Source organism: Nicotiana attenuata, chromosome 5, assembly GCF_001879085.1.
Source record: "Nicotiana attenuata strain UT chromosome 5, NIATTr2, whole genome shotgun sequence".
Lineage (NCBI taxonomy): Eukaryota > Viridiplantae > Streptophyta > Magnoliopsida > Solanales > Solanaceae > Nicotiana > Nicotiana attenuata.
The window spans coordinates 22,164,052-22,189,734 of record NC_031993.1 but is presented as its reverse complement, the minus strand read 5'-3'; the positions used below and the strand labels follow the sequence as shown (position 1 = coordinate 22,189,734).

At 40.3% G+C, this 25,683-nt stretch overlaps 2 protein-coding genes across 2 annotated transcripts; both read left to right on the top strand.

The window, feature by feature from the left end:
• Window positions 3,190-6,037, top strand: LOC109225477 (50S ribosomal protein L7/L12). Its single transcript, XM_019390146.1, has 2 exons — window positions 3,190-3,618; window positions 4,948-6,037. The coding sequence occupies exon 2, from the start codon at window positions 5,025-5,027 to the stop codon at window positions 5,670-5,672; it is 648 nt and encodes a 215-aa protein (XP_019245691.1). The 5' UTR covers window positions 3,190-3,618; window positions 4,948-5,024; the 3' UTR covers window positions 5,673-6,037.
• LOC109226039 lies at window positions 9,123-10,317 on the top strand. The gene is made up of 2 exons (XM_019390845.1): window positions 9,123-9,362; window positions 9,424-10,317. The coding sequence occupies exons 1-2, from the start codon at window positions 9,123-9,125 to the stop codon at window positions 10,315-10,317; spliced, it is 1,134 nt and encodes a 377-aa protein (XP_019246390.1).

Sequence of the window (25,683 nt, the reverse complement as noted above, 5' to 3'; positions counted from 1 at the left end):
CTCTGTTCCGAAACTAAGACAAAGAAAGGATGGCAAGACTGATTTACAGGATTCTCATTTGATACGAGCTAATATTCAAAAAGGCATCCAGCCTCGTTAGGGGCATCAAGTCGACCTCGACTGGCCATGGAGGCCGATGCTTCAAAATCAAAACTCTTGGAAGGAGAAAATCAAATTGAAGTGCCTATAAAGGCAAATGAAGCTGAAAAGGTTAAGTCCCACGTGGCTAACCGTCTCGGTAAGGTTTGAAAAGCCAAGATACCCCAAATGCTCTGGATTAAAGTTGGAAAAAAGAAGCCAGAAATGAAAGGCCTATGAAGGCGAAATAAAGTTGGAAAAGGTTAAATCCCACGGGACTAGACGTTGCAGCAAAGTTTGAGGAGCCAAAAGTTCCTCAATGCTCCGAAGTTTTTAAACAAAAAAACGGTTAAGTCCCATGCGACCAACCGACATGAAAAAGTCTGGAAAAGCCAGAAGTTCTTCAGGGTCAGAAATGCAACGGGCATTCAGGAAACAACCAGTTGCAGTTGAAAGGGTCGAGATCAAGTGGCTGAAATAATCAAGGCCTCAAAACCAACCATGTTTCAAACTGACAAATTGTTCTTTGTTTGAAAAATAGGAAACAAGTGCAACCCAAAAGCAACCTTGCAAGAAGCAGGTGCAACCAAAAAAAAATTGCGGAAGGGCTAGAAACAGCTTTGCAGCAACAACTCTAAAAAGGGAAGTCCTCAAAAATTCTTTTCCTCATTTACTTATTCTCTGAAATAAAAAAAAAGAAGAAAAAGAAATGATAATGAAAATGATTAAAAAAAATAAAATAAAGAAAATAAAGAAAATTCAAAATCATGGTAGAATAGGCTCTCCAATTCCTAGCTGTATTTTCCAACATAGGGTCTCCACTCCCTAGTTGAAGTTTATTTCTAGACATATGGTCTCCACTCCCTACTCTGCTTTTCCAACATAGGGTCTCCACTCCCTAGTTGAAGTTTATTTTAGACATAGGGTCCCCATTCACTAGTCTCTTTTCCAACATAGGGTCTCCACTCCCTAGTTCATGATTTTCCAACATAGGGTCTACACTCCCTAGTTGATGATATTTTAGACATAGGGTCTCCACTCCCTAGTCTTTTTTTCCAACATAGGGTCTCCACTCCCTAGTTGATGATTTTCCAACATAGAGTCTCCACTCCCTAGTTGATGATTTTTAGACATAAGGTCTCTACTCCCTAGTCTCTTTTCCAACATAGGTCTCCACTCTCTAGTTGATGATTTTATTTTAGACATAGGCTCTCCACTCCCTAGTCGCTTTTCCAACATATGTCTCCACTCCCTACTTGATTTTATTTTAGATATAGGGTCTCCACTCCCTAGTCTCTTTTCCAACATAGGGTCTCCACTCCCTAGTTGATTTTGTTTTACGCAAAGGGTCTCCACTCTCTAATCGCTTTTCCAACATAGGGTCTCTAGTCCCTAGTTGACATTATTTTAGATATAGGGTCTCCACTCCATAGTCTGCTTTTCCAACATAGAGTCTCCACTCACTAGTTGATGATTTTATTTCAGACATAGGTTCTCTACTCCCTAGTTGCTTTTCCAACATATGATCTCCACTCCCTAGTTGATTTTATTTTAGACATAGGGTCTCCACTCCCTAGTTGATTTTATTTTATACGTAGGATCTCTATTCCCTAGTTGATTTTATTTTAAACATAGGGTCTCCATTCCCTAGTCGCTTTTCCAATATAGAGTCTCCACTCCTTAGTTGATTTTATCTTAGACATAGGGTCTCCACTCTCTACTCGCTTTTCCAACATAGGGTCTCCACTCTCTAGTTGCTTTCATTTTAAACATAGAATTTTCACTCCCTAGTCTCTGTTTTCTCCGGTTACACCGTTCCCGCCCTTTTTATTGCTTTCAATAATGAAGTAGCATAAAGTTTTGTTACAAATAACTCACGAAATTTATCTAGTGAAAACTGGGGCAGAAAAAATTTCGTTCATTTGTTTTGGTGCCTGAGCAGGTTATACCCCGAGGCACAAGGTTCGAGATGACCAAAAAGAAGACGTCTCGATCCAAAGAAAAGAAAAGAAAAGGAAGAAATGAATCCAAAGTGCAGAGGCAGAGAAAAGATGTGGACTGCTCAAGACATGACTGAATCCACAAGCTCTGCATGTCCCGTCTTGATTTGAAAAACTGAATAATGTCGCACTAGCACCTGCAGCTAGCAAGCATCAAGATTCGAATCAGAGTCTGCGTGAAGAACCAGCCAAGACTCAAGATCAAGCTTCAAAAGACTCATAGATAGAAATCCTGTAACTCATAGTTGATAGACTTAGTTAGTCTTTTTCATTTATTTTGACTTTAGTGTAATAAGGAGCTCAGCAAGCAGTAAACAACAGCGACAACAGTGAAATCACAGTTTCCCGGTAGTCCCATCTATCAAAATTCCCAGAACTACACTGACCTGATTCCTTTATAGCCAAGGATATGTAGACAACCCCCGAAGCAAGGTTCGGTCAAATCTTTTCAAAATGCTTCCCACGGAGTATCCAAACGGGCAAAAATCGCTCGTAATTACTCACTTTGTCTTTGCCCGAAAACTCTTCATGTTCTTGAGCAAAGAGGGGCAACTGTGAGCACATGATTTTTGCCCAACTAAAAATTCCTACATAATTCACAAAATAAGATTTTTCTAATTATTTTAATTTTTATAGAATTTTTTAGGAATTTCTTGCTAATTGTTGTTCGCATTTGTTGCATATTTAATATTTTAAAATTACAAGAAAATACCACATAATGTCAAAACTTTTCATGCATTGTATTTTAGGTTTTTATTTGCATTAAGTTGTTAATTAATTGCATTATCAAACGAAAATCACAAAAAATATATAGTCATTTTTACATTTTAGCTTGGGTTTTAAAACTAATGATTTTACTAGTTTACATTGGTAAGATAGTTAATTAGCTAATTAATAGAAAATAATAGTAAGTAGGTTAATTTTGCAAAATAGGCTTAATTTGGAATATGGAGTTAAAATGGCTACAATTTAAACTTGATTATATTTGTTGGAGAGAGAAGGGAAGGGCAGCTATTTGGGCCAAGCATTTTCGGCAGCAATTGTCAAAATCCGCATCATTTTGGGCCAAATCCTTCACCCATTAAGACCTAGCAGCTTTCACCTCACTCACAAAATATAAAAACCCTAGCCGTCGCGCCCCTCCCTCTCCTTCTTCTTTCTTCCCTCTTCTTCACACACACCAGAGAAACAGACTGATCCCTCATTTTCTCTAAGCGAGCCGCCGCTGCTTTCTCCCTCCTCATTCCCTCCTTTGTTCGTTCTCTTCACTTCACCCACACACTAATCTCTCATGGAACAAAGCTAAAAAGAGTTCTGGATTCAAAAAAGAAAAAAGAAAAATCCGAGTTCCAGATTTGAAAAAGAAAAAGAACAAAAAAAAATTCCCATAAACAAAACAAACGATCAAAAAGGGAATTTGAAGCTGTTGGATTGAAGAGCTGTTGTTTGTTGCTGGACTCATTTGCCTCAAGTTGCTGAGTTTCAATTCTACAACTTCGGACCTTCATTTGGTTGAGTTCATTCGTTTTTCTGCTATTAGGTATGTGAATTTTCATTTGTTATCCTTCATTTCAAACTTGGGAATAAAACATGAGTTGTTCATATTCAGTGTGTGATTGATCTTTTAGATCTGGTCTGTTTAGTTTCCAAATCTGCTTAAGTCTCCTTCCTTTGATTAATAACTGATGCTATAATATACGTTTCATTTAAATGCAAAAAAAATTTGTTAAGTAATGGTTGATTAAATTGATACGGTTTGTTGACAGAGCCCGTTTCCTAAAAGCAGTTGTTCACGCTTAAGGTGAACTTACAGGATTAAACTAATTCCAAGTGGGTTTTATTTTGAGCTGTATGGTTAATTATAGTTGTCTCCTTGTGAATTGAGAATCTGTTAGGGAAATAGAAAGACATAAGTTGTAATTGCTTCTGTAGCTTAGTTCCATTTCAAAATATTGCTTCTGTAGCTAAGTTAGAACGTGAAGTATGAATTACTATTTGGTCATTGTGATGGGTTTGATGCATCTACAAAGTTATTCATAAGTGTTATGGACAAAATAAATGGATTGGGTTCCAAAATGTTTACTGCTGTGTTTCACTCGTCAGGAATAGGCCACTAGTATCGTTAATTGAAAGAATATAATTTTGTTAATCCAAATACTTAAAATTATACATCTTCTCCACAACAATCCAATATTCATAACTCTTGACCTTACAAAAATTCTCAAAACCTTAGGAAAATAATTAATGAACATCGTAGCTTGCTTTAGGCGCGATTAATAAATTATCGTGGCCATGGGTACAGTTCCCGTGGCATGGTCACGATATGTAAATCCCAATTCAGGTGTGCATTTCATGTGACCCGACCATAACTTAGAGATATTTTTATATTTTAGGTTTTTTGAATTATTTTTAGCCGGATCCCCCCATATCCGTACTAGGATCCATATCTCCGAATCTTAGAATTTACATCTCGAAGGATCCGTCCTCTAGATCAGCACCCGTGTTGGACACCCGCACCCGTGTCCGAACAACTTAGATGGTACATAGGTGTGCACACTATGCAGAGTTGCCCCTTTCCCCTTTCATAACAAGAAAAAAACTTGCCATTTCTCTGGACCCTCCTGAAAATAAATTGCTCATTAAGCCTCTTTCTGCCATGATTTTCAGAAGAAATTACATTCTTAGTGTAATGTCTATATAAGGTATTGAACTGTGTATAATATGTGCGTTTACTAAATTGTTTCTCATTCACAATGTGACACTTGTTACTTTTTCTTTTTGATCCTTTAGTAGTGCCACTATATGGTCTGAAAGTGGAATAGTTATATACTCGCATATGATTTTAAAATTTTCATTTTGGTCTTCACAGGCTATTGATTGACCTTTCTTCGGAATCAGATAGATGGTTGCTTTCTAGTTTAGTTCCCTGTATAGCAGAATTGAGAAATGAGTTTGATTTCACGTTTGAGGCATCGTTTGCCTGGTGTACTCTTGAGACAATCGGTTCGATCGAATGTGGCTGACTCCTGTTTCATTACCTCATCTGTGTTTACTCGACACTTTTCTCAGCCTGCCAGGAAAGAGGAGGAAGACGAGGAAGAAGTAGAGATTGACCAGAGAAAGCTTCCGGCTGATTATGATCCTGCAACTTTTGATCCTACTGAGCATCGTAGTCCTCCATCCGAGAGGGTATGGAAGCTTGTAGATGAAGTTTCGGGACTTACATTGGTTGAAGTTGCAGAACTGTCTTCCATTATTATGAAGAGGTTGGGTATGACTGAGCAACCAATGGTCGGTGTTATGAAGGCAGGAGCTGCTGGATTGGCAGCAGCAGCTATGAAGGGACCGGAAGCAGCCAAGGAAGAAAAGAAACCAGAGAAAACTGTTTTTGAACTTAAACTGGAATCATTTGATGCTGCTCAAAAGATAAAGATAATCAAAGAGGTCCGCAGTTGTACTGAGTTGGGACTCAAGGAAGCGAAGGAGTTAGTCGAAAAGACTCCTGCTATTTTTAAGAAGGGGGTGTCAAAAGAAGAAGGAGAACAAATCATTGAGAAGATGAAAACTGTTGGAGCAAAGGTTGTTATGGAATGATAATGAACAAGACATTTGGTTTGATACTGAGTTAATCCTAAAGTATTTGAAAACTAAATTATGCTTCGTTAGGCTATGCATTTTTGTAGTCTACTTTTCTTTCCTGAAAGGCTGAAACCCCTCAGCTGTAGCTCACAAATAATTGTGTCCATCATGTTTGATTGACATGCCTAGCAGAAGGAATGCGACTTAGTTGTAGTCTACTCTTGTAATTGGCTTTACTGCGGGATTAATGATTCTTTTCTTATGGGTGGCTGGTTTGGAAGGAAATGTGTTGTTACAGTGCTCATTGATATCTAATGCACGAAAGGCGTGAACTTTTCTCTTTTGTTTTGATATATTCTATGCAGAAAGCTTAAGCTTGACTTTATTCCTTATGCAGAATCCTTGATTAATTAACAGAAATGCTGAATGTTATATGCAGAATGCTTAGCTAAGGATTTGCTTTAATTAGCTTTATGGTTACTCTTGTAAAGTACATTTTGTGTTGGTATGATTTGCTGGAACTTAACTATACCCTAGTACACAAAATAAGGAGGATAGCTAATGTAAAACACACCCTCATCTCATGAAAAGACACAAAGTGACATTACTAGTGGGCTTAGTTCAAGACTAAAACTGACGTTGCTAGATAAGCTAGTATGAGTATGTTTTCAATCGCCAAACTATTTGGGGTGTTAGCTATATAAGCTTTTTATATTCATTTTACTTCAATGTGATATGTTTCATTCCAATGTCTATATTTTGTCTTCTAGGATAAATTAGTGGTTCTAAATCTCGTATTTATCTCTATACTATACTATACACTTTCTAAAACATATGTATGTCAAAGAGGAGATTCCTCAAAAGAGAGTCCAAGGTGAACCCTTAACAATCTTACTAATTTGGCTATGTCCGTCTTTCATACTGGTGTTTGCATATTTTTGCGATTTAACGTTGGAATTGGGGCTATAGTATGGTACAACGAGTACACAACATAGCCATTCAGTCAAATATCGGTTACCAATTTGATCAACATAGGATTTTTCACAACCATCGTTAAGTTGGTCTAATATTAAGAGTTCGACATATAGACAGAGATTCAGACATGGGCTATCATGAAAACAAAGACGACAATGTTGGATGGAGGTTCGACTCAGTGGCTCTACATAACCATAGTAAGCGTTTGGATATTATTGGCTGAAGTTTGAAAAGAAAAGAGCATATGCAGTTCGAACATTTTGCTAACGAAATGAAAATTTTCTTCCAAATATACCAAATGTTATTTAAAGAATAGTAAGTTAGCATTTGTCCCAAAAAAAATAAAAAATAAAAAATAAATCAATATCTGTGTGTGACATAAATCTTAGTCATATATTCTATCCTTGAAACTTCTCGTATACGAAATGTCAAAACAGGAGTCATGACAGTTGGTGGCCGAAGTTTGGAACAAGAAACAACAAGAAGAGAAAGGACCAGAAGGTTAATAAAATAAACCTCGAATCTACAATACTTATTTCTGGTTTTATTTCTTTCCCTCTTGTACTCATTTTGCAAAAATCACGTTGTTGCACGTGAATGAAGAGAAAGAGACTTCAAAGCTGTACTGTTTTTCTGTCAAAAGAAATTCTATGTAATCAAAATTCAAAGAGTTCACATAGGGTGCGGTTATGGCAAAGTATATATATATATATATTAGTTATTGTTTACCCTTAAGATGAGTAACAATTAAATTTGTATGCGGTTTAATTCAACATGAATGATCAAAGAACAACAAATAATTGAATTAAAAGAAAACAAAACAATTAAACCAAACACTAAGAAGTAGTTACGCCTGACGTCTAACTTGAACGTTAAAACCGGTCCCAATTGATCCCTCGAAACGGAGCTCGATTTCAGTTGAATGAGATAATAACTGAAGAACACTTTGAACAATTGCAAAAGACAAAAGTAAACTTTATTGCTTTGATATGCGTGCCAACAACAGTTAAAAAATAAAAAGGTTCTCCCCTTTATATAGTAGGGGAGTTTCAATCCTAGTAGAAGTCTAAATAATGTAAAAATCCTTTTCTTCTAGTAAAACATGATCCGCAGTTGATATCGCGAGATTCGTGCCGTAATATCCGGTTGATGGCGGATATTTTGGCCCCTCGTTTGTCCTCTCTAACTGTCTTCCCTTTTAACCTTGATTCATTATTTTGCTTGAACTCGATTCTTGACGTGTCATTCGTCCCCCCCTTCCCCCCCCCTCCCCCCTCCCCCTGGCTCTGTTCTCTGGGAGCCCTCGGCTTTACCCGAGCCAGCGTCGAACCACGTAGTCTCTCGTTTCTTCATCGGGAAATTGGGGGCAACTTTATCTCCGATTTTATCCGTATACAGATAGTCCTCTCACTTCTCGGAGAGTAGACTTATAGAAACGACAAGAAGTGACTAACTGACCCCAGTTCCTTCCTTCGTACGCCATAAGTAAGTTGACGAGCCGAAACATCCCATCAGTCGCGTTGCTCTGACTTCGGACACGTGTCAGCCGCTGGTTGACCATCTTCGGTAAGTACCGAATGCGAAAAATCACACATTCATTATTTCTTTCATATAAAAGCTCCGGTTTCCTTTTTTCACTTTTTACTTTCTGATTTCGAACTTTCTTGAGTTACCCTCGAATTGTCTATTTGTGCATCAATCCTTTAAATCTTCATAAGTTGTTCTTCACATCTTCATACCTTCATCTCTAGCGAAAAAAAAGAGAAAGAAAATAAGCCAATGTTTTCAAAGGTCATGTTTCCTTTGTTCCGTCAAAACTGGGCGAACTACGCGGGTCTGATTCTCATCGGATGTGAGATACGTAGGCAAACCTCATCGGTTCCGGCCCCAATTTTCCAAAAAATCCAAAAAGAAATTTTTTTCCCTTTCCTTAATTCCTTCTTAGAATTCTTTCCTTAGAAAATCCAAAAATTTAAAAACCCAAAAATATTTTCCTTCTTTTTTGAAGCCTTTCATTAAAAAAAAAAAATGTCAAACAAAAGGAGAAGGAAGGATTACAACAATGATCTCATAAAAAAGGTAAAAGCTAAACTACACTCTTACAAAGGGAAACTGCTATCATTTGGAGGTAAAGCAACACTTATAACTAGTGTGCTCCAAAGCTTACCTACTCACATTCTTTCTGTTCCGGATCCTCCTAACAATGTTATCACACACTTACACAAGATGTTTGCAAGATTTTTTTGGAGCTCCAATGAGGAAGGCAAAAGCAGGCACTGGTAAAAATGGCTATACTTGTGTCTCCCTAATGAAGAAGGAGGATTGGGGTTCAGATCACTGTTTAATGTTTCAAAATCACTGTTCGCAAAACTGTGGTGGAAATTCAGAACATCGAAGTAATTGTGGTCTAATTTCATGTGGAATAAATATTGCAAGAAGTAAATTCCTACTGTGGTGCAATTTCGGAAGGGATCACATGTTTGGAGGAAAATGTTACAAGCAAGAGATGAGGTCGAGCATGAAATACTGTGGCAATTAAAAAGGCGTTCAACAAATGTGTGGCACGAAAATTGGACTGGAATTGGACCTCTATATCATCAAGTGCCACCACAATTCGACATCAATGAAGAATTACAAGAAGTGTCAGACATACGAACAGAAAATGGTTGGGATGATCATCTGCTAGATCAAACATTCCCAGCAGATATAGCCGACCACATCAGACAAGAGGTACACTTTGAAAATACAGATGACTACTGGGACACACCTATGTGGATGCCAACTTCAACAGGTAAGTTACAGTTGGGAGTGCATGGCACAACTTGAGCATAGAGAACAGGCAAATCCTGAACAAAAATCAATATGGACAAAAGGATTACCCTTCAAAATCTCTTTTTTCCTATGGAGATTATGGAGACGCAAGGTGCCAACAGATGACTTATGGAGGAGAAATGGATATCAAGTTGTGTCAAAAAGTTGGTGTTTCTTTCCACCTAAGGAAGAAACTATCAACCACATTATCCTCACAAGTACAACTGCCTCTACAGTGTGGAAGGTATTCATGCAGGCTGCTGGAATAAGTGTAAACTTGATACAGCTTCATCAAGTGACTAGAGCATGGTGGAATGCTAACTGTTGTCCAAAGCTAAAACCACTTTTCCAAGCAGCACCAGAAATTATCACTTGGGAACTTTGGAAAACAAGGAACTCAATAAAACATGGAGGTAAAAATGCGTCTACTAACAGAGTGGTGCATGAGGTTAATAACACACTGCATTATCTTGCTAAAGTTAGGTACAATTGGATGTCCAATATCCCTTTTCTTTGGCCAGATAAGATTAAGTTTTTTGAAACTTATAAACCTGTAGTTATTACAAAAAGGGTGATGTGGCAGCTTCCACATGTGAGATGGTTTAAATGCAATACCGATGGGGCATCTCGAGGAAATCCAGGACCAAGTTCATACGGTTTTTGTGTGAGGGATTCTGCGGGAGATGTGGTCTATGCAAAAGCTGAGCAGATAGGGATCGCAACAAACATGGTAGATGAGGCTAAGGCAGTACTTGATGGCCTGTCGTACTGTTTCAGAAATCAATTGCATCCACTCATTGTTGAAACTGACTCACTAATTTTGAAAAAGACCATTGATGAACTGGAGTATTTGCAAAGAACTGAGGAAGATTAAGGAAATCAAAGACCAATTCAATGTGATATTTCAGCACGTATTCAGGGAAGGCAATGCAGTTGCGGATTATCTTGTCAACATGGCGTTCTCATCTGAAGGTCCTGTTGAATTTGAATCATTCAATGAATTTCCCAGTGCTGGTAAAACTCTAATCAATCAAGAAAAGAGTCAATTACCAAATCTAAGGATTAGATTGGCAAGAAACAGAGCACCTGTACTATGACACACATTGTCCAGATGGAACCAATACTTGACATGCTGTCAATTGGAACTAATATAATGCTGCTCCATATGAAGGTTATCAAAGATTACTTGGATTCAGAGAAGAGATCATGAATCCCACAGCATTACCACAACAATCCAAACCCAATAATAATCAATGCTTCCAGAACACACAAGCATCTGGAAGTAAAATTTGTTCTCCTAACATGTTTTCTGCATTGTGCAGGTTCTGGAAATAGGGTAGCAAATTCCTACAGAGATATTAAGATGATATGGAGTTTCAAAACCTCATACTGTTGCAGCTTTTATTTGGTAGCATTTGAAAATAGAAAGCAGCAGTCATCTCTGTGGTGCTGCTAGAATATGCTTCCTTAAGAGCTAACTGATGCCTCATTCTGTTATACTTCTGCTGCTGCAGATGATACTAATGCTTCTGCTGTTATGCTTCACGAGTACAATTGCTGCTGTAATTCTACTTGCCGAGCTTAAGTGATCAAGATCAAATCAATGTACCAGTTTCACTTGGAACTAAGAAACACAGCAATTGGACTTCAGAAACACAAATCATATTGTGCTGCTACATCTACAAGAACTGTTGCTGCCCAAAACATGTCAAATGCTACTGTTATCAAGAAGGTAGTAAATGTTGGAATCTTATTGACTCAATACCCAGTGGTATTAGCATGTTACCATGCTCATTATGGGTTTGGTTCGAGACCTGCTATATTTATACTGGGAAATGGAGATTCCTACATAGATGGCTTTGTATCAGATGCAAAGGAGGCTCAATGGTCAGATTCCCTTTGATGAAGTTATCCAGCTGCTACTGTTGCAAATACATCTACTGCTACTCTTATGCAGCAACTACTGCTCCTACAGCTGATATTAATGGATTATTGCAAATGTTCTGATGCTCCACTGGGTTATGATTCTGCTGCTGCAGAACTTCATTGCTGCTGCTAGACATTGAGCTTCACACATTCAATCAAACAAAAAATGAAGATTCTACTTCTGGAGTTCTTCAGACCAAAAATTTATTATGTCCAATTTGATTTGCTTTAGAACTTGTGAATTATACATACTATTCCTCTTGGATTGCAACAAATGGCGCCTGGTGAGAGCTTTGAAGGTGCTACAACAGCTGGTTGCAAGTGGTGTGTAAATTCATCGTCGTCAGCAACAATTGGATGGCTCAAATTACTAGATTTGCTTTAGCTGCTGTTTACATGCTACTGCTACATTGTATTTGGTAACAATAGCCGTGGACTTTATGTTTTTCATTTTGTTAAACTCGAACATTGTGTAACTTTGACCTGATTTGGGAATTATTATCTATATAAGAACTACTAGGTGAATAACCTAGTAGTCTATTTGCTAAAAGAAAAAAAAAAATGTTTTTCCCTTCTTCAGAAGTATTTTTTCCAAAAATTAAAAAAAAAATCAGAAATAAAAATCCAAAAAAATATATATTCTTTTTTCTTCTTTAGAAGTCTTCCTTTAAAGTTCCTCTTTTGAAAATTTAGAGGCAACATTCAAAATCCAAAAATATTTTCTTTCTTCTTAAAAAATAAAGGACAAAACGAATGGAAATTCAATAAAAATATTTTCTTTTTACTTTTGAAATTCCCAAAGTTCAAAACAAAAGAAAAAGAATTTTTAGAAGTCTTTCATTCAAAAATAATTGTAGATGATAATAGGTGAATTTGACTATAATCACACCTTAAATAATCACCTTCTTGTGTAGTTTTAATGCTAAAAGTGATGACAAAATGCTCTCATTAGTGCTTTTCATGATTTGTAGGTGATATATGTATAAGGAAGGCTAAGGAGCAGTTTTGGAGTTAAAAGTGATGAAAAAGAGGCCAACTGTGAAATTTCCCAAGTGAACCAGGCAAAACAGGCCGAGGAATTCAGAGTACTGGATCCACCGCGGTTCCACCGCGACCGCGGCAGAACCGCGGTGGGAAGCAGCTGCAGAAGATGTGAGAATCCGCGCGGGTGTTTGGCCGCGGTTCTACCGCGACCGCGGCAGAACCGCGGCAGGCGCAGAAACTTCAGGGACCAAAGTGTCAATTACGGGATTTTTAGACCTAAAACCTATTTAAAACATTAGACTTCGCCCAAGAGAGGCATGTATTGATTTTTTAGGTTTCTTAGCAAGGAAAACCATTGTGAGAAAAGACTCTAAACATCTTTCTTTTTTTTCTTTTGATTTTTATGATGAATTCAATCTTAGTTTATTTTCCCATAGCCATGAGTAGCTAAATTCCTTGTCTAAGGCTTTGATGGAACCTATTGGGTGATGAACTTCTTGTTTATGTGAATACAAATTGCTAGTTTAATCTTTATTTGTTCAACTTCGTGTTCGTTGTAGTTAATTGACAGGATCCTCAATTAGCTGTGCTTATTTAGTGTGCATAACTTGGAAAAGAGTGCATATTTAGGGTATTGTTGAACAACACCACTCCTAGATTATTAAAGGAATCTATGATTGCGGGTTTAAAGGCGGGATTAGGGATAACGAAGCCTTGGGTGTAATCTAAAGTGAATTGTGCTAAATAAAGTAAGCTAGTGTATCTCGGAAGAGTGCAATAGTAGATTACTGTGATTACTCGGGAGAGATTTGCAGTAAGATTAGCGTTCATGATTGATAGAGATGTGTGGGTAAATTTGTATGAGCATAAACAGAAGGGATTCCATCAATAGGGGAAATCATTGCCTTAGCTTTTTCTCATAATTGTTTACAACCTTATTAATTTAGTTACAGCCATTTAGTTACTTGCAAGCTAGTTGTTAAAGAACACTTAACTGAGAATTTGAATATTTGAGAAGCTGGTTCTGAAGACTTAGTGGGTCTGAAGATAGCGGTTGATAGGTTAACTCTCTGTGGATCCGACCCTGGGCGTAATACTCGGGTTATATTTGCAACGTCCGTAGAGTCCTTTTTATAAGGCATAGTTGGGCGTGATCAGTAGACAATAAATTTGCGTCGAGACAATAAAATCAAGACCGAAAATATTGCAACAATCGTAGTATTTTATTTCGAATATTTGAATGTTACAATCTCTATGATTCCTCTGATTCTACTTTTTAATAGTAAATAAATTCAAGGGCCTTTGAGCTTGATCTTGAATCTATGTTTGTTGCCTCGAACGATGATCTTGAATTCAACTTGCACGAACTTTGATTTGAACTCGCACTCCTTGAACCTTGATTTGTTCTTTGTTCTTGAGCTTGAACTTGATTTGTTCTTCGTTCTTGAGCTTGAACTTGATTTGTTGAACTTGAACTTGATTGCTTGAAGCTTGAAACTTATGGAGGGATTTGCGGTGTTTGAACCACGAGCTCTCTCTTGCTTCTTGTTATAACTCCCGGTCCCTTTTCTGAGTTATGAAGACCCCTATTTATAGTTGTGGAAGGGAGGAGTTGTGATAAGAACAAACTCTTTCCGACCAATCAAATTGAAGTGTGACATGGCCGCATTTGATTGGCCAGAACATGTCACTTGCACACGTGGCGCGATTTCATTGGTCTTTTAGTGTGACTTGGCATGCCTTGTCATTTTGACACGTGGTATGATCCTATTGGCTCTTCCGTTTGACTTGGCGCGCCACGTCATTTGACACGTGGCACCAAACTGGGCCTCTAGGAAGATGACATCTTGGGCCTAATGAAGTGGGGCTCATCACTTTAGCCCAATTGAATGGACTAGCCCAATGGATTAAGACTTATTTATTTAACCCATATGTGTTGGACTTATATAATTAATTCGATTATATTAGCCCATAATATTTATTTGGACCAATATTATCTTAAATTTAAAATATAATCCAAATTATTTTATGAATTTAATTTCAATAAAATTTATACGCCTACAATAATCAATCAACATAAATTTTTTTTTTCCATTCTATAGAAATCTTTCTCCTAGAAATTAAAAAAAAAAGAAGAAAAATAATACAAATCAAAATCCCAAAAAAAAAATTTCTTGCTTCTTTAGAAGTCTTTCTTTCAAACATTTAAAAAAAAAAAGCATAATAAAAAAAAGAGCCAAAAATATTTTCTTTCTTCTTTTAAAGTCTTTCCTTCAAAAATTCAAAAAAAAAAAAACGAAATTCAAAAAAATATGTCTGAGTTTTATAAAAGTCAAAAAAAAAAAAAGAAAGAAGAGTTAGCTTATTTACTCCATTCTCAATCTTCCCAAACTACGCAAGATCTGATTCTTGCGGCATCATGATACGTAGGCAATCCCCATCAGATTCGATCATAGCCAGTAAGTTAACTGAGTGTAAAAAAAAGAGAACAAAAAAAAAAAAAGAGTGACAAAAATAACTGAGTAAAACAAAGAGCGAAAATAACAAAAAAGAAAAGAAAAGAAATCGAGATATGAAAAATTCCAAAAAAAAAAAAAAAAAAAAAGAAGAGGGAGAGACAAAAATGGAAATGATAGAGGTAGAGAATGGAAAGGAATATTTAAAGGCCGGGATGAAACACGTAACCGTTCAAACACATGGTAGAAGCGTTCAACTGTTAGGTGCATTGCATCCCAACATGCGATTTCCTATATGTTAAATGTCTCAAAACTAACAAGGTTGTTGGGTGTGAAAATTAGTTAGGTTCTGTTCAGGTGGTTGGTTTTGTTGGTAGTCTGGCTTCCCATCCTTCACAAGGTCCAAAGGCAGAGATGGACTCCGCAAGCAATCTACCAATCATCTGTCCTGAGGATAGCCCGGCATCGGCTATTCTGCAACCAGAATCAGCAGCTGCTGAAGAAAATAGAACGTTGCGTCTCCGCATGTTGGAAATGTGGGACGCCTGGTCTAATGGTAGGGAACCTCCAAGTGCAATCCCTGGGTTCCCTGAGTTGATCCCGATATCAAGTGGGATTACCAACATCCTTGTACCCAACCCACTCATCCCATGCGGGCACCCCCTAATGCCGTCTAATGGCCCCGGAATGCCTTCTGTGGTTCACCCCCAGGCGCCGGATTCAAGGGCACCGCAAGTAACGTTCTCTGCAGCAGCAGTCTGCCCCACAGCACAACCAACTATACCACGGCCGTATGTTGAGACTCCAATGTTCACCTTTCAGGGTCCACAGATTCAACCAGAAATAACATATGTGACCCAAACTCTTACCCTCATGACCCGCAATATGAGTCTCCCATGGGAATCAAAACAGACACCATTTTTCTTCATTAAAAGCTTCACTGCAAAAAATTAAAATGAATATCATCTTTAATTTTTTTCTTGTTTGAGGGATTGTCCGCGGTAAATAAAAATTTTCGACCTTTTAATGGTGACTCGTTGAGGCAATGACTAATTTTACTGATTTCGGAAGTCTTTTGAGAGGACGATTTTTAAGATGAAGAGAATGGAAAAAAAAATTATTGATGGCCGAGTATTGAATATGGTGGAATGGTGGTGGACCGACAGGAGCTTTGACTATAAAGAAGAAGACAAAAAATTATTTTTTTAAAGAAGGGGAGAATAAAAATCTGGTAAATTTTTTTTTTTAAGTAGGACCCACAGATTACACATGCCAAATAATAAAAGGCTTAGTATATGACGTGTCAGTCATGTCACAGCGAGTGAAGGACAAGTCGGATGTGTTTATTAGTATTCAGTTCATCAAGTAGAGGTGTCAAAATGGAAAAAATAAAAGTTTATATACCGGGATGACAAATTGGTACTAGTTTAAGTGGCTAGAGGCCATTTTGCCTTTATTATTTATGCAATGACGATAGGGTTCTCACTCAACTTTATATTCATTACGTAGCAGGAAAAGAAAACATTAGAGATTCCTGTACTTTGCAGGCGCCTGAATCTGTCAAAGTCATGGATTGCTCCATTGGTGCAATTTTTCCTAATTCAATTGGTGTTTTGGAGAGAGTATAGGTGCAAGCTAGTAAATTGGAGCAGTAATTTAAATATGCCTGTATGCATTAATACAAGATAGAAGATTTTCCAGTCTTGCTAGAATTATTGGATCTTTAACATGAAGTGCGAGACAAAAGTGCTTCTTAAAATAAGCAGCTTGGCCTAACACGCTCTAAATCTACTAAGCATTAAGCTATATGAATGTTTAGTTTTTTTTACTGAAGTAACAAACTGTTCTCCTATCAGAGATTTTACTATTTTATGTCATATTTCTACTTCATCAGGAAGCTTATAGCTTGAAATACATTATACTCTACACATGCCTCTACTAAAGAATTGCTGAATTTCAAGAAGAGAGACTCAGCTTCACATATACACAATACGCTTTATTACAGAACGTATGTTCCTGAGACTGACTGAATCCTAACTCAAAGTGATACAGTTCGGGTTAGCTTACTGAAAATCGAGTTAACATACAAATGTGAATACTATCATGGGGCGAGAATGTTAAAGTCCACCATTCATCAGACGTTCTCGGCGTCATCATCAGAATTATGAATCTCATCATCGTCATCGTTGAAGATGTCCATAGCATGTATCTGTATATTCTGAAACTGGTCGATTGCATCTCTTGATCTACGTCGTTTTGCTTTTGCAGTAGTTGTCTCACTTTCTTCCGTGAGAGATGGCTCTTCGGCTTGCTATATCTGAGCTTTTTGGTGGTTTTCCCCGTGGACAGGAGCAGTATATGGTAACTACCATACCTTTCTTTGGTTTTCATATTTGAATTGCAGTGTTCAGAAAATTCACAGGTAATTACATGCACCATTTGCTAACATATTGATGTCAACAAAGGACCTAGAATCTACATTCATGGATTTCTATAGGTGGAGCGCGATCCAAATTGGAAGCTGAGGAGTAGAAGTATATATATACTAAGTTACTACTCAGATCTCAAGGCTTGTTGGCTAGCAGCTTGTGTCCAAATGAGCTGTAGGTATGCAAAAATATTTGGATCTAAGAACAAATATACCACACATAAGTAATTCTAGCTAATCCACTACCATGTCATTCATATATATATATATATATATATATATATATATATATATATATATATATATATATATATATATATATATATAGGTTTCATCTTAGGAAAAATATTAATACGAAGCAACAGTTTAGCTTTCGGCACCTGTTTACATCCTCCAGTCACAGCTGATAATCAACCCCTCTAGCGAGACAATACCTGTTAGATTGAAGCAAACGAATGAGAATCCATGGATTCTTTAGAAGAAAACCCTAGTTCGAATGTTCTAGAGAGAAGAAGATGCAGAAGCTCATTTCTGTGTATTGAGAAAGAATGATCTGTCTGTACAATATAGCTTTAGTAAAGTATTTATACTAGGCTAATAAAAAATGGCTATCTATTACATAAGTGGCTAGTTATACAAATAACATTACATAGTCTGTACAGATTTATCAAACGTTTGGGCCTGGGTCAATCTCCTCTTCATTTATCTTTGGGCCTGTATGAACTGGGCCATGTGATCCTTGTAATCCAACACCCCCCCTCAAGTTGGAGGGTGAGAGAACTCCCAGCTTGGATAGTAGAACTTGATGTTGAATACCAGTGAGAGGCTTTGTAAGGATGTCAGCCAGTTGTGAAGCAGTAGGGACATAATGCAAGGAAATAAGACGACAAGCTAGCTTTTCCCAGACAAAATGGCAATCAAGTTCAATGTGTTTGGTCCTCTCATGAGATACAGGGTTCTTGACAATGCTGATAGCTGACCTGTTATCACAATATAAAGGAATAGGAGCAGAGACAGAGACACCCAAATCTGCCAACAGTCTTGACTAGCCATGTAAGCTCAGCAACAGTCTTTCTAAGAGCTCTGTATTCAGCTTCAGTAGACGACAAAGAAACAATAGGCTGTTTCTTAGACTTCCAAGTGATAGGACTACCCCCAAGAGAGACAAAATAACCAGTCACAGATCTTCTGGAAGAAGGACACCCTGCCCAATCTGAATCTGAGTAAGCAAGGACTGAGAAATCCTTGTTATTATTTAGAAGAATGCCCTTGGCAGGATCCCTGACCAAATACCTCAAAACATGCAAAGCTGCATGCATGTGAGCAGATGTGGGAGCATTGAGGAATTGACTGAGATGCTGAACAGAAAATGATATATCAGGTCGAGTATGCTGAAGGAAGTTCAGCTTCCCTATGAGTCTTCTATAAGGGGAAGCATCAGGTAAAGGATCACCAGTAGTAGGAGTAAGTTTGACAGATAAATCCAAAGGAGCAGCAACAGGAGAAGCAGTGTCACAATGGAACTCAGTAAGAAGTTCCTGGAGGTATTTGTGTTGATTAATCAGCAGACCCTGAGGGAGATGAGACACCTCAAGTCCCAGAAAATAATGGACAGAACCCAAGTCCTTTATTCTGAACTGGGAGTCTAGAAATGCTTTGATAGAATCCAACTCAGATGTATCATTGCCCACTAACAGAATGTCATCCACATATACAGCAATAAAAACAGAAGAAGAAGGAGTGGTTTTAGAGAATAAAGAGTAGTCAGTAAGACTGGATGTATATCCCAAAGAAAGGAGGGCAGTAGAAAGCTTAGCAAACCATTGTCTGGATGCTTGCTTGAGACAATACTGGTACTACGGATAAGGGAAGGAAATGCGCTCGACGATTCTGAATGAAAATAATAAAGAGGAAATTGATGGATTTGTTTGCAGCTGGAAGAGGGGAGAGAATGAGATAAAGGTGGAGACTAGAAATTGTGAGAATTATCTCTTTAGGATTGAGAGTATTTAGTTGTTTAGATATTCTCTTGTCACATCTTTATAGACATCTAGGGCACAAAAGTAGAAGAAGCATAATTCTTCAAAATTTGAGCTGATATGTCGAGTATTAATCTAAGAAGTAATATGGTAGTCATTAATACTGAAAGGAGATATTTTTAATTAAAGTATACGACATTCTGGAGTGGCTTGAAAGGAACTTAAGATAGTTTTTTGTTACATTATCAAAAAAGGAAAACAACTTAAGATAGTTTTATTTGGACAAAGGGGTCGGAGTAGGAATATTCATTATTATGCGCATGATGATTTTATTTTCCCTGCTTATACCATGAAATATTGAAATAGCAAGATAAATTATTGCAGGAGGGAAAAAAGGAGAGAGACATAAAGGTTGATCTTTTACACTTTAGAAGATTGTCATGTTGCCAGAATAACTTCCTCCTGCAGTTAGATACAACTTGTGGTTCATCAACAGAGAGAGAGAGAGAGAGATGATCTCTTGGTACTGTAACATCAATGCGGTTGGAGCATCAACATTAGTTCCAGCATTAAGGGAGAAATAGTACAAATTGCATGGGAAGACTGATTAGTGGACTCATTTCATCTGGGGAAAGTGACTTTTAACAAGAACATTTGAAATCTGTGAGCAGCATGACTGTAATGGTGCTGACGAGCAGTACTTGATACTGGTTAGGAGCCCCGAGGGCTCCAAAAACCCACACACTAACTCAACAACCTCATACGAACTTAACCGAGCGATCAAATCGCCATAACAACATCAAAATAAATGAATCAAACCCCAAAATCATCATTTTTCACTCTAACTTCATAAACTTCATATTTTAGATATTTAGGTCCGAAACACGTCAAACGACGTCCGATTTCGACCAAACTTTACAGAAAACGCTTAACACATATTTATGACTTTTTCTGGGCGTCGGAACCAAAATACGAGCCCGATACCACAGTCTTTTAATCAATTTTCATTTCCATTTTCCTTAATAATTTCAGAAAAATAATTTCACAGAAAAATTCATTTCTCGGGCTCTCGACTTCGGAATTCGACTCCGGGCATATGCCCGAGTCTCATATTTTTCTACGGACCCTCCGGGACCGTCAAATCACGGGTCCGGGTCCGTTTACCCAAAATGTTGACCAAAGTCAACTTTAATCATAATAATATCAAAATTCATTAATTTTTACACAGAATTCATATTTAAGCTTTCCGGCTACGCACCCGGACTGCGCACGCAAATCGAGGCAAGTAAAAATGAGGTTTTCAAGGCCTCGAAAGCACGGAATGAAAGAGAAAATAGGTGATGAACCTTTGGGTCGTCATATTCTCCACCTCTAAAACAACCGTTCGTCCTCGAACGGACAAAAGAAAGAAGTACCTGAGTCGGGAAATAGATGGGGGTAACGGCTCCGCATATCAGACTCGGACTCCCAGGTCGATGTCTCAGGAGGCTGACCTCTCCACTGGACACGCACTGGAGGAAAACTCTTCGACCTCAACTGTCGAACCTGTCGGTCTAGAATAGCTAACGGCTCCTCCTCATAAGACAGATCCTTGTCCAACTGGACAGTGCTGAAATCTAATACGTGGGCTGGATCGCCGTGATACCTCCGAAGCATGGACACATGAAACACTGGATGCACGGCTGACAAGCTGGGCGGCAAGGCAAGTCTGTAAGCCACCTCTCCCACACGATCAAGAATCTCAAATGGGCCAATGAACCTAGGGCTAAGCTTGCCCTTCTTCCCAAATCTCATCACGCCCTTCATAGGCGACACTCGGAGCAAGACCCACTCACCAACCATGAAAGCTACATCTCGAACCTTACGATCCGCATAACTCTTTTATCGCGACTGAGCCGAACGAAGCCTATCCTGAATGATCTTGACCTTATCCAAGGCCTCCTGAACTAAATCTGTACCCAATAACCGAGCCTCTCCCGGCTCAAACCATCCGACTGGAGACCGACATCGCCTGCCATACAACGCCTCATATGGAGCCATCTGAATGCTGGACTGGTAGCTGTTGTTGTAGGCGAACTCTGCTAAAGGCAAAAAATGGTCCCACGAGCCTCCAAAATCAATGACACAGGCTTGGAGCTTATCCTCCAATATCTGAATAGTCCTCTCGGACTGGCCGTCCGTCTGAGGGTGGAACGCTGTGCTCAACTGGACCTGGGTGCCCAACTCCTGCTGAACTGCTCTCCAGAAGCACGAGGTAAACTGCGTACCCCGGTCCGAAATGATCGATACCGGCACCCCATGAAGGCGAACATTCTCTCGGATGTAGATCTCAGCTAACCTCTCCGATGAATAAGTGGCTGCAACCAGAATAAAATGTGCTGACTTGGTCAGCCTATCAACAATGACCCAAATAGCATCAAACTTCTTCCGAGTCATTGGAAGTCCAGTAACGAAATCCATGGTAATCCTCTCCCACTTCCACTCGGGAAGCTCAATCCTCTGAAACAAACCACCAGGCCTTTGATGCTCATACTTAACCTGGTGACAGTTCAGACATTGAGCCACAAATGCAACAATATCTTTCTTCATCCTACGCCACCAATAATGCTGCCGCAAATCCTGATACATCTTCGCGGCGCCCGGGTGAATAGAATACCGAGAACTATGGGCCTCCGCTAAGATCAACTCTCGAATCCCATCGACATTGGGCACACAAACTCGCCCCTGCAATCTCAAAACACCATCATCATCTAAGGTCACCTTCGTGGCACCTCCACGCTGCACCGTGTCTCTCAGGACACACAAATGTGGATCATCAAACTGCCGATCACGGATACGCTCCAATAATGAAGAACGAGCGACCGTACAAGCTAACACTCTGCTAGGCTCAGAAATGTCCAACCTCACAAATCGATTGGCCAGGGCCTGAATATCCAAAGCAAGCGGTCTCTGGCTGACCGGAACATAAGCAAGACTACCCATGCTGGCGGACTTCCTACTCAATGCATCGGCCACCACATTGGCTCTCCCCGGGTGGTACAAAATAGTAACATCATAATCCTTCAATAGCTCCAACCACCTCCTCTGCCTCAAGTTCAACTCCTTCTGCTTGAACAAGTACTGCAGACTCTTGTGATCAGTGTACACCTCACACGTCACACCATATAGGTAATGCCTCCAAATCTTCAAAGCATGAACAATGGCTGCCAACTCTAGATCATGAACCGGATAATTCTTCTCGTGGATCTTCAACTGCCTCGAAGCATAAGCAATGACTCTGCCATCCTGCATCAATACTGCACCAAGCCCAATACGGGAAGCATCACAATAAACTGTATAAGGCCCTGAGCCTGTGGGCAAAACCAATATCGGTGCCGTAGTCAGAGCTGTCTTGAGCTTCTGAAAGCTCGCCTCACACTCATCCGACCATCTGAACTGGGCACCCTTCTGGGTCAATCTGGTCATCGGGGCTGCAATAGATGAAAACCCCTCCACGAACCGGCGGTAGTAACCTGCTAACCCCAAGAAACTCCGAATCTCTGTAGCTGATGCTGGTCGAGGCCAGTTCTTGACTGCCTCAATCTTCTTCGGGTCCACCTGAATACCCTCTGCTGATACAACATGACCCAGAAATGCAACCGAACTCAACCAGAACTCGCACTTCGAGAACTTAGCATATAACTGACTATCCTTCAGAGTCTGAAGAACCACTCTGAGGTGCTGCTCGTGCTCCTCCTGGCTGCGGGAGTACACCAAAATATCATCAATAAAGACTATCACGAACATGTCCAAATATGGCCTGAACACTCGGTTCATCAACTCCATGAATGCTGCTGGGGCATTGGTCAACCCAAACGACATGACCAGGAACTCATAATGCCCGTACCGAGTGCGGAATGCTGTCTTAGGGACATCGGATGCCCTAATCCTCAGCTGATGGTAGCCAGATCTCAAGTCTATCTTTGAAAACACCTTTGCACCCTGAAGCTGGTCAAACAAATCATCAATCCTCGGCAGTGGATACTTGTTCTTTATCGTCACCTTGTTCAATTGCCGGTAATCAATGCACATCCTCATCGATCCATCCTTTTTCTTCACAAATAACACTGGCGCACCCCAAGGAGAAACACTAGGCCTGATAAAACCCTTCTCTAGCAAATCTTGCAACTGGTCCTTTAACTCCTTCAACTCTGGCGGGGCCATGCGATACGGCGGAATAGAAATGGGCTGCGTGCCTGGGGCCAGATCAATACAGAAATCAATATCCCTGTCGGGCGGCATACCCGGCAGGTCTGAAGGGAAAACCTCGGGGAACTCCCGAACAATAGGAACAGAATCAATAGAAGGAACCTCTGAGCTGGAATCGCGAACATACGCCAGATAAGCTAGACACCCCTTCTCGACCATGCGTCGAGCCTTCACATATGAGATAACACTGCGGGTGGCATGACCTGGGGTCCCTCTCCACTCCAATCGGGGCAAATCTGGCAAAGCCAAGGTCACGGTCTTGGCGTGACAATCCAAGATAGCATGATACGGGGACAACCAATCCATCCCTAATATAACATCGAAATCCACCATGTCTAAGAGCAATAAATCAACACGGGTCTCAAGACCCTCAAACACTACCACACAGGAACGATGAACTCGGTCGACCACTATAGAATCCCCCACAGGTGTAGATACATAAACAGGAATACCCAAAGCATCACTAGGCATAACCAGGTAGGGTGCAAAATAGGACGACATATATGAGTACGTAGACCCAGGGTCAAATAGCACTGAAGCATCCCTATCACAGACCAGAATAGTACCTATAATAACTGCATCTGAAGACTCAGCCTCTGGCCTAGCTGGAAGAGCATAACACCGGGGTTGCGCCCTACCTCCCTGAACCATATCTCTGGGACGATCGGCTGTTGGCTGGCCTCTACCTCTGGCGGTCCGAGCTCCACCTCTATGATTTATACCTCCACCTCTGTGGCCTCTACCTCCGCCTCTAGCTGGCTGGGCGGCCTGTGGATCACCTGATGCCTGAATCATAGGACGAGGACCCTGCTGCTGAGAGTTGTCAGAAGCTCGAGGGCAATATCTGGCAATATGTCTCGTGTCGCCACACGTATAACAAGCCCTCGGCTGCTGAGAATAACGGAGTGGTGGTGCGCTGATAGGTGCTGATGGTGAACTGAAAAGCTGCTGGTCAGAAGACAGCGGCTGAGAGCCACGACCACCTGAAGTACCATGTGAGACCTGTAGGGCTGACTAAAAGGGCCTCGGAGGATGGCCTATACCATAAGAATCCCCACCTCCAGACGAGGTACCACTGAATCTACCTGCATGACGGGGTCTCTTGTCTGACCCATGACCACCTCCCCGTGCAAGAGCCATCTCAACTCTACGGGCCGCATTGGCCACCTCCTAAAAAGAAATCTCACTACCAGCTCCCATAGCCATCTGGAGACGGATCGGCTGAATCAACCCATCAATAAACCTCCGCACCCTCTCTCTCTCGGTGGGGAGTATAACAACAGCATATTGTGCTTGATCGATGAACCGAGTCTCATACTGTGTGACTGTCATAGAGCCCTGTTGGAGGCGCTCGAACTGCCTGCGAAGAGCCTCTCGCTGAGTAACTGGGAGAAACTTCTCCAAAAATAACTCTGCAAACTGGTCCCAAGTCAATGATGGCGACCCTGCTGGTCTGGATAAACAATAGTCCCTCCACCAAGTTTTGGCGGATCCTGCCAGTCGGAAAGTGGCAAAGTCGACCCCATTGGTCTCCACAATACCCATAGTCCGAAGGATCTCATGGTAGCTGAATAAGAAATCCTGTGGATCCTCTGAAGAAGTGCCGCTGAAGGCGGTGGTGAAAAGCTTGGAGAACCTATCAAGCCTTCACAAAGCATCTGAGGACATAGCCGCTCCATCGCCGACCTGAGTCACAATACCTGGCTGAACCGCCACAGTTGGCTGAACCACTGGAACCTGAGCCTGGGGAGCTACATGCTCCGGAGTACGAGTAGCAGGAGTTTGAACTCCTCCTCCAGCCTGTGAAGTGGCTGGTGCTACTGGAAGCAAACCCGCTCTAGTGACGCTCTCCACAAAGCCTACCAATCTGACCAGAGCGTCCTGAAGAACTGGGGTGGCTATGAACCCCTCTGGGACCTGAGCTGGGCCCACCGGAGCTGCTGGGGCTGGAACCTCCTCATCATAATCAGTATGAGGCTCCACCTCTGGGACTGCTGCTCGGGGCTGAGCTCTGCCCCTGCCTCGACCTCTGGCACGGCCTCGACCTCGCCCTCTGCCCCTCGTAGGAGCTGCTACTGGGGGCTCGGGCTACTGCGCGGTAGAAGAGGAAGCACGTGTTCTCGCCATCTGCGAAAGAACATAGTATAAAGATAATAAGTATTAAAGAAACAGAATCGCACGACAAGAAGGAACAAAAGTGAAATTTTCCTAACTCTGTA

Coding starts and splice junctions, on each gene's coding strand:
- LOC109225477 (XM_019390146.1), top strand. CDS start 5,025: ATGAGTTTGATTTCACGTTTGAGGCATCGTTTGCCTGGTGTACTCTTG.
- LOC109226039 (XM_019390845.1), top strand. CDS start 9,123: ATGTTACAAGCAAGAGATGAGGTCGAGCATGAAATACTGTGGCAATTA. Junction 9,363..9,423: donor CCGACCACATCAGACAAGAG/GTACACTTTGAA, acceptor CAACTTCAACAG/GTAAGTTACAGTTGGGAGTG.